General features: G+C 41.0%; 1 protein-coding gene across 8 annotated transcripts in view; it reads right to left on the minus strand.

Annotated features, from left to right (window-relative positions):
- Positions 1-1,630: 1,630 nt before the first annotated feature.
- The window catches only part of LEMD1 (LEM domain containing 1), a 54,580-nt gene continuing 39,937 nt past the window's right edge, over positions 1,631-16,273 (minus strand). For 6 of the 8 annotated variants that reach the window (XM_075853789.1, XM_075853787.1, XM_075853794.1 and 3 more), the window contains exons 6-8: positions 11,402-11,482; positions 6,524-6,585; positions 1,631-3,169 (exon numbers count right to left, since the gene is read on the minus strand). In XM_075853789.1, coding sequence (XP_075709904.1) covers positions 2,902-3,169; positions 6,524-6,585; positions 11,402-11,482 — 411 coding nt within the window. In that variant the 3' untranslated portion in view covers positions 1,631-2,901. The remainder of the gene's footprint in view (positions 3,170-6,523; positions 6,586-11,401; positions 11,483-16,273) is intronic. The other 2 variants (XM_075853792.1, XM_075853791.1) reach the window with 1 other exon arrangement.

Consider the following 16,273-nt stretch of genomic DNA (forward strand, 5'->3'; position numbering starts at 1 on the left):
CAGGAATGATACGCTGCGCAGCTTGACACAGCGTATCCGCCCTGAACACGCTCTGTGTGTTCATATCCTTAGGACTTGCTCAAACAATGCAAATTTTGCATGCACTTTTTATACCAAAACCAGAATTGGATCCAGAACAGACCTATAAGGCCTTTCTTTATATATTTATTTTGATTAGGTTCGATTCCATGTTTTGGCTTAAAAAATACATGCAAAATCTGCAATGTGTGAACAAGGGTATATTTACAGGGTATTTAGGTTAGGCTGAAAAAAAGTCAGCCTCCAAAATCAGTTTGTTTTCCAAGCTGATTTTGGATGTAGATTTTAAATAGTGTTGGACGCTTCAAACAAACTTACGGCGCTAATTTCCATCGAAAGCACTGATAAAGTGTCAGGATGTGCATGCAAAAAAACCTGCTGTGAACCTGGCTTACTTTTCTAGGCACTATTTTAGATTGAGTGCATTTTTACACACTAAGCACTTGGTGGTTGTTTGTAGAGAGAAGATTGTCACTAAACAAATATCAACTTTCGAATATAATATAAAGTTTTTAGTATACATTTCTTAAAGAAAAAAAAGAACAGTTTTTTATGCAAACTGTAAAAGTAGACCATTAGGATTGTTTGCAGGCTAAATTGTGCTCTACATTGTCAGAGTTAATGTTCTTTTGTGCAATTCAGAAGATGAGAATTTCTAAAAGTAAAGCTCCACCCTGACATACCGGAGTCTGCACTTTAAGGCCCCCTGCACACGACCGTGGCCTTAATCATGGTCCATAATTACGGGCACGGCCGGCCGAGGACAGCCACTTGTATTTGCGGCTCGTGCTCCCTCTATAAAGTATGGGAGCTCGGTCCGTAGTAGCAAAAAACAGGACACGTCCTGTCTTTTGCGGAGCCTTTCTACAGCACAGACTCCTTCCTGTAAATATACGGGAAGGTGTCCATGGGCAATAGAGATGAATGGGTCCGTAATTAAGGACAAATTCTATGGTCGTGTGCATAGGGGGCCTAAGCAAACCCCTAACATATATCCATTATCCAAATAACCCCCTTTACAACTGGGTGCAATACAGTAACAGGGTAAGCAGCCACAAGGGAAATTAAATTCCTGCAGATAATCTTCTAAAGGGATCGGCCTATTTTGAAATAAGCCACAGGAAATTCCCTGCAGTTGCCCGTCCATTGCACTACTTTTTTACAAGCCGCAAAATCCGGTAAGAGAAAAATATATTCCAGAATTACTGACAGACTCAAAGCTAAACCTACACATAAAAGGTGATCTAAATATATATTTTTTAAATAAAACTTGAGTCCTCGATATATGTAAACTGATGTAGAATGTAAAAACCGCATCATGCCCATTATGTTGCAGATTTTAATTTTTGATTTCACCACTTTACAAAGCAAAGGAGGACATACCTGGCAAAATAAGCATTAAAGAAAACGCATGTCTAAACCCACCGTAAGGTGGGGTCCAGACACCACAGTATAATCCGCCACAAATCTGTAACATGCAGAGTTTGCTACAGATTACACCCCTCTACATTGAAAAGGGTGACAGCCGCTGTAAAATCCAGAGTGGACATGTTGCAGATTTTGAAATTCGCATAAATAATAACAAGGGAGGCAAAATAAACATAAGCTTTATTTAAACACTGACATAAATAACACGGATATCACAAACCAAAACTGATGGGGAATAAAACAAAAATCCAAAAGGCTAAAAACCGTGCACAACAAATCCAAAAAAGCATCAAAAGACTGATACAACTCAGTGGAAATATCGACCTGTTTTTACCCCTGTAGCAGTTGTATGGCGTAACACCGCCAATGCAGAATTTTAATGCTAAATGGGTCAAGGATTCTAGCAAAGTTAGCTTTTCATTGAAGCTCAATCTGGTTGACTCCTGCTATGATTTGTCACAAACGTCCAGCTTTTGAAGTGAAGAGAATGTGAAGGACAGTATTAAAGAAGTGGTATCAGCTCTAATCCTTTTATAAAACATAGAAAACTATTTTTTTTATTTCAATCCAGTAACTTTTATTCCTTATTGTATTAGTGTTTTGTTTTTTTATTATTATTCCCAGTAGGTAACAATTTAAAGATTCTCGTGCACTAGCTTGTTCTTGTGAGCAACCATTATACAGGAGGAATCTTAAAAGCAACATTTAAAGGTATTTGGCTTACAAGATCGAACTAGTGTTATTGTCTAGATTGTGTCTAGAACTTTCAGGGCTCTAAAACCTCCATGAAACGGTCCTTTAAAGGTTTTAAGACAAATCCATTATTAGCAGCATCTCCGAAACCTTTAGGGTATGTTCCCGCAGTCCGGATACGCAGAGGATTTTTCGCAACGGATTTACATGTGGAAAAATTCTGTGTCTACAGTAGCAGCAATTAAATCAACCCCAATAAAATACACATAATTGGTGTGGAAATTAAGCTGCGGATTCTGAACAAGAATGCTGCTCCCCTCCCCCCCCCCCCCATAATGAGCATCTGGGGGAGGATAAAATCTGTTGGAAAACTAGAGAGCGGTGTTATGTTTGTTTTTACTGTCATTACGCAACTATATGTGCAGCAAAAATGCACTTCTTGATGCAAATTTCTGTGACTGATTTTGCTGTGGATTTTTGAGATTTCGCTATAAAAATTCCGTTGTAGCAAATCTGCGGCGTATCGGACTCTTAAATTTCCCAATATGCATAGAAGAGCAGTCTCAGGAGGTTGGTATTTCTCAGACTATTCAAACACTGCTAAAAAGATGCCATCAATTTACATGAAAACATTAGACAAATTGAACAAAACAAGTATTGCACAACTGGGTACCGCTACAAAATGTCACCCCCTCTTCCTCTGGAAGAACATACCTTACTCTCTTAAGTCAACATTTTACACTATGGCTGCTGCACTTCAGCAATATCTTCTGAGACAGGGCTGAAGGGGTTCTCTGGGCTGCTCTCCATTGTAATATAGACAAGGGCAACAAAGGCTACAATAATAAAGATAACAATCTGAAGACGCACGGATACTAGTCTCTGTGGTTTTCCCTCTGTTACTGTCTCTTTAGTCTGCTCCTGCATCCTGGCTCTAGTTGCAATATCATCATATCGAAACTGAATGGGACGACCAGCAGCCCCCTTTATAGGCTTTCTTCGTGTAGCACTGCAGATAAATTGAATTGCAGGAAAATTATAAATCAGAAGTTAATCTCAGCCACTATTTACAAAATAAAAAAGATAGTTAAAGTGTAGCTAAACGTTCGACAAACTTCTGACATGTCATGGTGACATGACAGAAGTTTGTATGGGTGGGGGTCCGAGCACTGAGACCCCCACCAATCGCTAGAACGAAGCAGCTAAAGTGTTCGTGTGAGCGCTCAGATGCTTCGTTTCTATTCGGCTATTTCCGGAAATAAATGTATCGGCGTACTCAATAGAAACCCTATGAGCCCGTACTCCGATACATTTATTTCCGGAAAAAAACGAACAGAAACTAAGCAGCTGAGCGCTCACATGAACGCTTTAGCTGCTTCGCTCTAGCGATTGGTGGGTGTCTCCGTGCTCGGACCCCCACTAATACAAACTTCTGACATGTCACTATGACATCTCAGAAGTTTGTCGAACATTTAGCTACACTTTAAGCAATAGTATTCACTTCTGAAAAAAAAGTAGAAAAATTATATTGTTGAGTGCACTTCTAGCAACAAAGGAAACACGGTATGAATAAAGAAATGTAAACGCTCAAATTATTAGAATAGGATATCCACATTTAAAGAGGCTCTGTCACCAGATTATAAATGCTCTATCTCCTACATAGTCTGATCGGCGCTGGAATGTAGATAACAGCAGTGCTTTTTATTTTGAAAAATGATAATTTTTGAGCAAGTTATGAGCAATTTTAGATTTATGCTAATTAGTTTCTTAAAGACCAACTGGGCGTGTTTTTACTTTTGACCAACTGGGCGTTGTACAGAGAAGTGTATGACGCTGACCAATCAGCATCATACACTTCTCATTGTTCCAGCCCAGCATGATCCACAGCACATTGTGATTGTGCAGTGAAAGAAGATGGGCTGGAACAATGAGAAGTGTATGATGCTGATTGGTCAGCGTCATACACTTCTCTGTACAACGCCCAGTTGGTCAAAAGTAAAAACACGCCCAGTTGGTCTTTAAGAAACTAATTAGCATAAATCTAAAATTGCTCATAACTTGCTCAAAAATTATCGTTTTCCAAAATAAAAAACACTGCTGTTATCTACATTACAGCGCCGATCAGACTATGTAGAAGATAGGGCACTTATAATCTGGTGACAGACGCTCGTTAAATGCAACCTAGTTCAACAAAAACTTCACTGGAAACGTGAGTACTCAACAAGGCTATGTTCACACCTACGCTCTGTTTTAAAATGTTCTGCTCCACCATTGGAGCAAAAGAACGAGAAACGCGGCAGCCATGGGTTCGGCGGACCAACAGTAACCGGTTTTGAGTCATTTTACCACACGAAAAAAGCGCTTAATGCTACGATATTTTGTCCAGCAAAAATTACGGCATTTGTGACTGAGGCTCCTAACAGAGCTTCTAATGCAGATGTGGACAGGGCCTTAGAGTAAAGATGGTAGAATAGATTTGCCAGGATCTAAATTTGAAATGACTCAGAGGCTATAATGTATGACAAAATGCACACAAAAGATCTACATATATGGCGCCTGGCTAACAGCTGAACAGTACAAGACAAATAACATTTGGTACGTGCCAGACATGACTAGAAAGAATATAATTTACTGGTATCCTTATTAGCCAGGCTGAATCTATCCCTTTAAACGGGTTGACCAGTTCCTAAAAATTGATGGCCTTCCCTGGGGATAGCTCATCAATAGCTGAAGGGTCGGGGTTAGACTCCCGGGACCCCCGCCGATCAGCTGTTTTTAAGGGGATGCAGCGCTCCTATGAGCGCAGCTTCCCCTTCATTTCTACTTGCTCACTGTGAATCGTCAAAACACATGTAGCGGCGATTCAGGTCTTGCAGCCTTTTCTCCCGTTCACTTCAACGGCAGATGAAGGCTGCAATACCTTTGAATGTGTGTCGGCGATTCAGTAAGCAAGAAGAAAGGAAGGGGAAGCAGCGCTCATAGGAGCGCTGCACCCCCTTCAAAAGTGCTGTTCGGTTCGGGTCCCGGCAGTCGGATCCCGACCCTTCAGCTATTGATGGCATATCCGGAGGATAAGCCATACATTTTTACTGGCTGGAATACCCCTTTAAGACCCCAGAAGCAAATTTAACTTGGCGAGCCACCAGACTATCAGGGAAGAAAAAAAATAAATCAATATGGAAGACTAAGCAAAGAACACAAGCCCATTTGTTTTAAATGGTTATTGTTTGCATCCCAGTTTTCTTTTTCCATCCTCAACGAATAAATATTTGTGAAGAGCAAAGACCGTTTATTATTGCCTTCTCATTGTATACTAGGTATTCATCTCTATTAGGCCTCATTTACACGAGCGTAATATAAGCGCGTGCGACGCGCGTGCTTTTCACGCGTGTCGTACGCACCTATATTACTCTATGGGGGCATGCAGAAAGTCCGTGAGTTTTGCTCAGCGTGGGAGCGCTAAAAAAAAACTCACGACATGTTCTAAAAATCTGCGTTTTTCGCGCATCACGCACCCATTGAAGTCAATGGGTGCGTGAAAACCACGAAGGTCGCACGGAAGCACTTCCGTGCGAACTGCGTGATTTGCGCAAGAGCCGTCAAACTGAATGTAAACAGAAAAGCACCACGTGATTTTCTGTTTACAAACATCCGAACGGAGTGTCTTAGACATGAGCGAACCGAACTTTACCGGGTTCGGCCGAACTCGTTTTGACCGAACCCGGCAGGAGACAGTCACTGTGCAGGGTGCTGAAAGAGTTAAACTGGTTCAGCACCCTGGACAGTGACTTCCGATCCCAATATACGTGAACATGTAAAAAAAAAAAAAAGTTCTGACTTACCGATAACTCCCGGCTTCTTCCTCCAGTCTGACCTCCCGGGATGACAATTCAGTCCAAGTGACAGCTGCAGCCAATCACAAGCCAAGCACAGGCTGCAGCGGTCACATGGACTGCCGCGTCATCCAGGGAGGTGGGGCCAGATGTCAAGAGAGGCGCGTCACCAAGGACGCGTCACCAAGGCAACGGCCGGGAAGTTCTCGGTAAGTACGAACCTCTTTTTTTTTAAACAGGTAACTCGATATGGTGATCGAAATGCACTGTCGAGGGTGCTGAAAGAGTTACTGCCGATCAGTTAACTCTTTCAGCACCATGGACAGTGACTGACGTCGACTAGCCTCCTCTCTATGATGGCGGCTGCGCGAAAATCACGCAGCCGCGCATCATACACGGATGACACACAGAGCTGTCAAGTGCCTTTTGCGCACGCAAAACGCTGCGTTTTTTGCACGCGCAAAACGCACACGCTCATCTAAATGAGGCCTTAGGTGAAGAGCTGTAAAGAAACAACCCGTCTGAATTACCTCATCCCCAGGGCAGACTGGGACAGCAGATCAGAAAAGTCTCCAGAAGAGGCGTCATCATGCTGTTGATACAAAAAGCATAACAAATTAATGGCTGAACTGTACATGATCATCCAATTTCAGATACCCAGAAAGCCGTGAACAACGCCTGCCCAAAACTATTCTGCAAAAAAAGGTTCATAAAAATATGTAAAAATTTTAAATTTGTCTAGCGCAACTGTGAGAGAATAAAACCTAAGTAACTTTGTGTAACTACACAGGTGTTATGTGCCACTTTGTACATGTCTTTGCAGAAATCAAGTACTGTATAATATATATATATATATATATATATATTATACACACACATATATATATATATATATATATATACACACACACATACATACATACACACACACACACTTTTCAATGTACTAAGGAGTCACAAATCACCCATGTGAATAGACTTAGAATTTTACTATCACTGAGAATGAACACCCGACATTATACTGTATTGCATATATCAATATATTAAGATGGGGACAATAGATTTAGAAAAATTGTGTGCATGAGAGCTTTGCCAAGTAAGATTAAATAAGTTTTACTCCCGAACATTCAGATGCGTTTTGCAATATGTTCATTCTCAGTGAAGAGTGCAGTGCAGTATTGAGGTGCCCACAGCCATTGTAATAAGAGAGGTTGTTGCCTGGAGTCCGCTTTGCTTCGTAAACACGCAGGCCTTGGGTGTGTTAGCTGGAGTTCTGTAGGTCATTGTGTTCTTGTCTGCAGTAACTTTTTCCTGACAAATACAAACCTCATTAGGAGTTTATTTTTATTTTTTCTCTTTACCAAGCTTGAAATGCGATTGAACAAGTCGTGCCGTTTGTTGTATAACAGGCCAAGTTCTGACTTTGAAAATGAGTCAATACTTTCTAATGTTGTGGAATTGATATTGACATGGAAGTTAAGAAACAAACCGTATGCCCTCAACATAGAGGATAAAAAGCACAAAAAAGTACAAAAACAAAAAGGTATATAATAAGAAAGAACATAGAAATTATGAATTACAACATACATTGCAGGAAATGACTCACAGCAAAACTAAATGCATTTGGGCTGAGTTCAGATGTAGCGGACTATTACACCATGAATTTTGCCACAAATTGCTCACGTGAATGGGTAATTCAAAACCCTATTCACATGTAACAAAAGGAAAAAGGGGGAAATATTTGGCATAACTCCTACGCAAATGTGCAACAAATTAGTGAAATACATGTGAATGGGGTTTTAAAAACCCAGTTTACCCTGACGCCACACTTCCATTTTAAGGGATCAAAACTGAAAGCATAACAGATACATCTGTTTCAATCTGTTGTGAATGATATAAAATAAAGACAAACCCCATTTGTCAAATGTTTATTTTTTTTTAACAAATAGAATAGCGGCTTTGTTCACATTTGCGCTTGGGCTCCGTTCCGACAGAATCAATAGCGTAGTCGACTACGGTATTGATTCTGTCAAAACGACGGAACCCTTGCACAACGGAGATAAAACGGAAACTATTGGCTCCGGCTTCGTCACCATTGAAATAAAAATCAAAGCTCAGACGGAACGGAGCCCTAGCGCAGATATGAAGGAAGCCTAAGCTATTCAATCACTAAATCAAAAAACCTACATCCTGATGAAACAGAAGCTAACAAATTAATTGGGCCATTAACGGAACATTTTTCTACATTGTCCTGATCAATTGACTTTACAAAAAAACAGAACATATAAGAGGAGATTAAAAAACAAACAAAAAAACAAACAAAACAGTTATATTTTAACTAGGCTGTGTGAAGTTAACTAGAAACATTTTTCTGCATACTATCCAAAAAATGGTGGGTATAGTATGTTATCAGAATAGAGACGAGCCAGCACATCCAAAAAAGGAGGCATTTGTTCACCCAAATATGCACCGTTTCAATCCAATAGGACCTATTCGATTGAAATGGTGCATATATGGGTGAATAAATTCCTCCTTTTCTTTGGATGTCTCGTCTCTCTATTTGGATTACATCAAAGGACTTTGGATCAGGTTGTGTTGAGGCTTGCTCCCATATAATCATATATCTGGTGCTGTGATATTCCATTGTTTGACATTTAGGATGTTAGCAGAACACATCAAGAAGGCTACAGTGCGAAGACCAAACACCTAGGTAAATAAACCAGGGCTAGATGAAACATCTGCATACAACAGAAGAGAATCTCTCTCTGGTAACAAGAATTATTGACTTTACAGGAACAAGTTTCCAATGTAAAAGGGAATGTAGAATATGGTAATAAATAAGCATTTATTATACAATTAAGTGAATTTATTTAAGCCATTATTAGGCCCTGTTCACACAGAATTTTTTGCAGGCAGAAAAATAATCTACCTCAGAGTTCCTTCAGGAATTTTGAGGCAGATTTTTACCTGCCTGCGCTTTTTTGGCACGGTTTTCGCCAGCGGTCACTGAAGCCAATACAAGGAATGCGGGCAAAAAACGCAGCGAAAAACGCTCGGAAATTAGCGCTACAGCTTTTTTTCTGCCTCCCATTGATTTCAAAGGGAGGTCAGTTGCGGAAACCGCGGCAGGAAAGAACAAGTCGCTCTTTTCCCGCGAGTGGCTAAAAGCCCCCATTGAAACGAGTGGAGGGCGATTTTGGAAGTTTTTTTGGGGCCGATTCCGACGTGGTTTCAGCGTAAAAAAACTGAACAGGGCCATAACCCCTTAATGACCAGCCTATTTTATACCTTAATGACAAAAGGTATTTTTCAAGTTTTTCCATTGTCGCATTCCAAGAGCTATAACTTTTTCATTTTTGCGTCGACATAGCTGTATAAGGTCTTGTTTTTTGCGGGACAAGTTGTATTTTTTAATAGCACCATTTTGAGGTACATATTTATTGATTAACTTTTTTGGAGAGAGGGATGGAAAAAAAACAAATTTCGCCACTCTTTTTCGCGTCCTAAATTTACACCGTTTACTGTGTGGTATAAATAACAATATCTTTATTCAGCGGGTTGTTATGATTGAAACGATACCAAATTTGTATCAATTTTGTATGTTTTACTACTTTTACACAGTAAAAACTTTTTTTTTTCAAAATGATTTGTTTTTGTGTCTCCATATTTGAAGAGCTTTAACTTTTTTATTGTTCCGCCGATGCAGTTGTATGACGGCTTTTTTTTTTTTGCGGGACGACTTGTAGTTTTTATTGGTATCATTTTGGAGTAGTTGTGACTTTTTATCACATTTTTTTTTAAGTCAGGATTCACAGAAAACAGAAATTTTTCCATTGTTTTTTACGGCGTTCACCGTGCGGGTTAAATAATGTAATAGCTTTATAGTCGGGACGCAGCGATACCAAATATGCGGACGCAGCGATACCAAATATGCGTAACTTTTTTACTTTATTTTGTTTTTTTAATAGTAAAGCATTTTTTTTTCAATTAACTTTATTAAACTTTTTTTTTTTTTTTTAACTTTTTTACTAGTCCCACTAGGGGACTTTAATATGCGATCATCCGATCGCTTTTATAATACACTGCAATACTTTTGTATTGCAGTGTATTAATGTCTGTCTGTTTAAAACGGACAGGCATCTGCTAGGACATGCCTCTGGCATGACCTAGCAGGAATTCACTACAGGCAGACCTGGGGGCCTTTATTAGGCCCCCGGCTGCCATCGGAGACACAGACACTCGGTAATCTTATCGCCGGGTGTCAGTGGGATGAGAGGGAGCTCCCTCCCTCTCTCCAAAACCCCAGGGGTTAAACGGGTGAGATCGATACTTATAAATCGATCTCACAAGTTCGAGCAGGGACGCCCCCAGCTCTCAGCTACCTCTGGCAGCTGAGAGCAGGGAGATTTGACAGCTCCCTGCTCTGTTTATTCATTCTGATGCAGCACCGTAAAAAGGCTTATGCATCAGAATAAAGCCCATTAGTGGCCGCCGTGAAAAGGCGTATTAGCGGTCACTAACGGGTTAAGGGTTTAACAAAAAATATTTTGCAATGGTTTAGAAAGAGTGCCTCTCATGTACACACAATTTGTGGTGCCATTTCTGGAGAATTTTTTTTTTTTTTTTAATCCTGGACAAACTGTAATTTCCATTTTAGACATTTATAGCCTGCATCCATCTTCAGTACTTAGGTCCCCCGGCCCAGTGCCACCAGGTGAGATTGCGAATCAACAGAAAGGTGGCTGGAAATGACAAAATGTAAGTTCCATTCACTTCCATGGGAGCTACGTAAAAACATCCGAGTAGCTCGAGCTTTGCGGTTTCTGTAATTCCCGACCACCTCTCCATTGATTCTCCAAATGGATGCAGAGGGATGGGGGATATCCGTTTTGGAGATGGTGGTGGTACTGGCATTTATGGTATATCCTGTGATTATGCATAAATGTCTAAGTGGGGAAACCCCTTTAAAGTGTAGCTGAACATTTGCCAAACTTCTGACATGTCATAGTTACATGTCAGAAGATTGGATTGTTGGGGGTCCGAGCATTGAGACCCCCACAAATCGCTAGACTAAAGCAGCTGAAGCGCTCGTGTGAGCGCTCAGCCGCTTCGTGTCTCTTCTGGTTTTTCCGGAAAGTCGATGTATCGGCGTATGGTCTCATAGACTTTCTATTGAGTCCGTACACCGATACCTTTATTTCCGGAAAAAGACGAACAGACACGAAGCGGCTGAGCGCTCACACGAGCGCTTCAACTGCTTAGTTCTAGCAATTGGTGGGGGGTCTCAATGCTCAGACCCCCACCAATCCAAACTTCTGACATGTTACCATGGCATGTCAGAAGTTTGTCAAACGTTTAACTACACTTAAGTTCTGGGCAATGACTTCTATTTAGTTTTACATTAGTACCTGGCTTTTGGACGTCAAAATCTTGCTTTCGTGTCCATTTCTGTAACCAGCAGCGTGGCCCAAAGATGACCTTCTCTCCATCTGCTCAGATACAGTTTTACTTCTGTCAAATGGTTTTTGTATTAAAAACATGCATGCAAACCAGTTCTAAACTTTTGACCGACTAGAAAAAATTATATATCCCCTAGTTTCCCCAGGACTAAATATCAACTTTTCACTGAATGGTCACCCTAGACAGACATATTCGTTGGTTAAAACATAACCTTTAATATTTTAATATAAAAAACAGACAATTGTGATACAAATATATTAATATACATGTGAATGTCTTGTGGTTTTGCACATTGCATTGACACGATCGTCTGATTTGTTTTGGACAGGTCAGGTGTATAATTTTTATTTATAGTGGGGACCGGTAGCGCCACTCACCTATATGCCTAAAAGCGTAATTCCCCCTTCAGTGGCTCCAATCAGTTATATACAGCGATCTTGATGGCCATAAAGCTTGAAAAGCACGACTGTTGGAGCTATATTTGTTGGACGGGAATATAAGGCTATTCCACAAGCACATCCTGTGTCCGTCTAAACCCTAATAGCCCTAAGCGTTTCTTCACTTTTATTACTCTGCAGTGAACCGTCAGGAGATTTTCAGAGCTAATGTAATTAACCCTCTGACAATCCAGAGGAACGCATGTACAATGAACCAAACACAGTCATGTCTGGCTCCAGATGCGAGCAATTAGCGCAAAAAAAGCCTCATCCTATAAAGGCAGAGAGCCAATTACACGTGATTCTGCTTATCTGGTCTCCGATCCCGTTGGCTGGGGGCTCGTCTGTTACTGACCAATGACTGGTCAACATAGAAACAGCCTCCCCTGATTCCCCAAACAGGGGGCGTGGCCTACACTCCAGAGAAGCCCTGTTGGCTTTGGCCATTCTCCTATGCGTAGGTCCGTGGCTATATTGTCATAATGATTATCCTAACCTTCCTCACGCTAAGGATGATGAACAGTATTGGGAAGCACACATGTAAATTTGGGCCTGTGTCCTGTGTTAGGTAGTCTGTAAGATTCTATCAAGTATTGCCGCTGTAATCAGGGGTAGAGCAAAATATATCTATCTATCTATCTATCTATCTATCTATCTATCTATCTATCTATCTATCGGATAGAGATATGTATGCAGGCTATTAGGATATTTTAATAAGGCTATTTCTAATGAAAAGTAGGCTATTCATGAAGTATAGAAAGTTGAAAGGTTTATACATTGGTGTTACTACATTAATCCCCTTTGGATGTAGTGATTGTAGATCTAAAATCCTTTTGTAGTAGTAACCTATCCAGATAATCTCCTCGACTAGAGGGTCGTACCACTTCTATGGTTTGGAATGTAATTCCCTCTGGGTTGTCCACGTGTTTCTCGCATTAGATGTTCTTTGTATTGGCTGTACGTTTTTCCTCTGCTGAAGGCATCATGGAACTTTTTGGGGGCCTATGCTTAAAGGGGTTGTCCAGAATTAGAAAAACATGGCTACTTTCTTCCAGAAATCGTGCTAAATTGGCTCATGGGTTGCATCTGGTATTGCAAGCCCAAACTATGCTCTATTGAAGTAGCAGAGAAGATGTGGTCCAGCGCTTGGGTAGAGGTAAAATAGAAAAAATATTTTCCAAAAAATATTTTCCAAGTTTAATTAAGTAGCGTTTAAAAAGTCCATTGTAGTATGGTCTCGGTGTGTTGGTAGAAGGAAAGAATGATCCTGTTTAGCCTACGCGTTTCGGACGAGGCACCGTCCTTAGTCTTGGCTGTAGTGTCACTACAGCCAAGACTAAGGACGGTGCCTCGTCCGAAACGCGTAGGCTAAACAGGATCATTCTTTCCTTCTACCAACACACCGAGACCATACTACAATGGACTTTTTAAACGCTACTTAATTAAACTTGGAAAATATTTTTCCTATTTTACCTCTACCCAAGCGCTGGACCACATCTTCTCTGCTACTTCTGTTCCTGCATCGTGTGCCGACACGAAAAAGATCCAGGCGCTGACAGCGACACCCAATCCTTGTGTCAGGTGAGCTGGAGGATTTCTCCCCTTGTTTCCTACTATGCTCTATTGAGGTATATAGGACTAAGCTGCAATACTACACACACAGATTGGTGTGCCACTGTTTTTGGAAGACAGCTGCAATGTTATTTTTTTTTGAACCAGGACATCCTACTTAATCATATTACAGGGAACTTAAGGAATGTCTATGTAAATGCTTCTAACCATAACATTTAAAGGGTATTCCCATCTCAGACATTTGTGGCATATCCACAGAATATGCCATAAATGTCTGATAAGTGCAAATCCAAGCTCTGGGACCCGTACCTATATAGAGAATTGGGCTTACCCGACCCCCATCCAGCCCGCTGAGGTGCCCCTGGCTGACAATTCCAGGCTGAGACTAAGTGGAGTGGTGGCCATGCTTGTGCTCTCTCTATTCTGTTCTATAGGAGCTATGGAAACAGCCAGTGTCCTTCCATTTTGGATCCACTCCTGGTTTTGGATTTTACCCTTTCGCTAACAGGGGTTTTGGGACAGTTTTCACACACAAAACCTTAATTATAAAATAAAAAAAACATATTATATCCCCATAAATTTTCTAAAAGTAGTCACCCGTCACATTGTGAAAATGCCACTCAGCATTTTACATTTATAGGTGTCTTTGTGCAATTTTGAATCAAACATAACATGTAAAATGCATATAAGTTCATGTATGTGGCTAAAAGTCAAAACCAAGCAGAGCCTTAGATGCACAAAACCCAGATGTGCAAGTTCAAGATGTGCAGAGTTCATACGTGCTGTCTATGTCAATATGCACAAAATCATCAAAACTGAAGAGAACAAAAATAACCACTATACAGATGCCATTATGGAAAACCCTAAATGTGACAGAGCACATATACCATAAGTGATTGGATGATAACAAAACATACCACTAAATTATGGGGTCACTGGAAGGCTGTGCAGGGGGAGAGATTGCGGAGACTGTTCTGTTTTCCTACTCTCACTTGCAGCGTTCCCCCCCGACACCCCTCTCCCCTACACAGGCACTGAACTTGGAAAAAAAACAAAACCTTTCATCCCTTTACATGTCTTCTAAAATGTGCTGAACCCTATATATTGCACCCACACCTTTGATTCTGGTATCCGAAAAGCTAAGATTCTGGGCTTTAATATGGTTCTAAGATCTAAGCTCTATCCCTTATATTTTAGTCACAGCAAGAATTTAAAGGGAACCGGTCAGGTGTTTAATGCAGCCCTATCTGAGAGCTGCATATGATTGAGGAAGAAAAGCTGAGCTCAGTGATATAAAAGTTTATATGATCTGAAGAAGGATTTCAGAGTAAAGATTAGCGTAAATCCTGACAGGACTCCTAGGAAGGACAGTGAGGTCCTGCTAACCCCACCCACACAGTGACTGACAGCCTCTCAAATCAGTGTGTAGCAGCTTCTATTTATGACCCAGGAGCTCCTGCTATGGTACTCGCTGCATTATTGTTGCTGTGTGCACGCCCATGACAGATTCTTTTTAATTTCCTTGATTTCGATAAATCTAAACTACTGAGAGGTACAGATTTCTACTGTAATCCCTGCCGACTGTTGCCAAGAATTAAAAAAAAGCATCCCACAAAGTGACAAAGCTTAGGGTACGTTCACACGCAGAGTTAAAAACGGCTGAAAATTACGGAGCGGTTTTCTGAGAAAACAGCCTCTGATTTTCAGCTGTTTTTGAAGCTGAAAATATTTTGTGATGCGTTCTTTCTAGATGTTTTTAAAGCTGTTTTTCCATTGACATAATGAAAAACAGCTCCAAAAATGGCTCAAGAAGTGACATGCTCCTTATTACAGGGAGTTTTTTCTTACGCACCGTTTTTTAAACCAGCGGCATAAAAAACGCCCCATCTGAACGAAACGCCGTTTTTAACATTGAATTCAATGGGCAGATGTTTGTAGGTGTTCAGCTACTGTATTTCAGGGGTGTTTACGCCCCAAAATATGCCTGAACACAGTGTGTGAACATACCCTTATAATCCCTGATTTGCTGTATATTAAAATATTGCAGCCAAAATTGGACGCATTGTTCATTATTACAGTAGCTTGCATCTGACGCATCACAAAATAAAAAATGATGAGCTCTTTAGAACGTGTTGTGACCAGTCATAACTGCAATATAATAAAATGGTACAATAACCTAATGGTCATGTTAAAGTTGTTTTCCAGTAACATAAAATTGATGGCCTCAGGATAAGCCATCAATATCTGATCGGTAAGGCTGGGTTCACACGACCATGTTACGTTCGTAAAGGACAGAACATATTTCGGCCAGAAATCCCGGACCGAACACAGTGCAGGGAGCCGGGCTCCTAGCATCATAGTTATGTACGATGCTAGGAGTCCCTGCCTCGCTGCGGGACAACTGTCCCGTACTGAAAACATGATTACAGTACGGGACAGTTGTCCTGCAGCGAGGCAGGGACTCCTAGCATCGTACATAACTATGATGGTAGGAGCCCGGCTCCCTGCAGTGTGTTTGGTCCGGGATTAGCGGCCGAAATACGTTCCGTCCATTACGAACGGAACATGGTCGTGTGAATCCAGCCTTAGGGTCCAACAGAGCTTCCTCCCTTTCAAGTGAATGGACAAAGCTGTAATACTGTGAACAGCCAATACAAATGTTACTGTGTTGTGCAGTATATGTAATGAAGGGTAAGCAGCCCTTCAAACAGCTGATTGGCGGGGGAGCCGAGTCGGCCCCCAACGATCAGATATTGATGGCCTATCCTGAGGAATAGGAAAACCCCTTTAAATATTGACACTTACCCCATA

The sequence above is a fragment of the Rhinoderma darwinii genome, chromosome 2 (genome assembly GCF_050947455.1).
Source record: "Rhinoderma darwinii isolate aRhiDar2 chromosome 2, aRhiDar2.hap1, whole genome shotgun sequence".
NCBI lineage: Eukaryota > Metazoa > Chordata > Amphibia > Anura > Rhinodermatidae > Rhinoderma > Rhinoderma darwinii.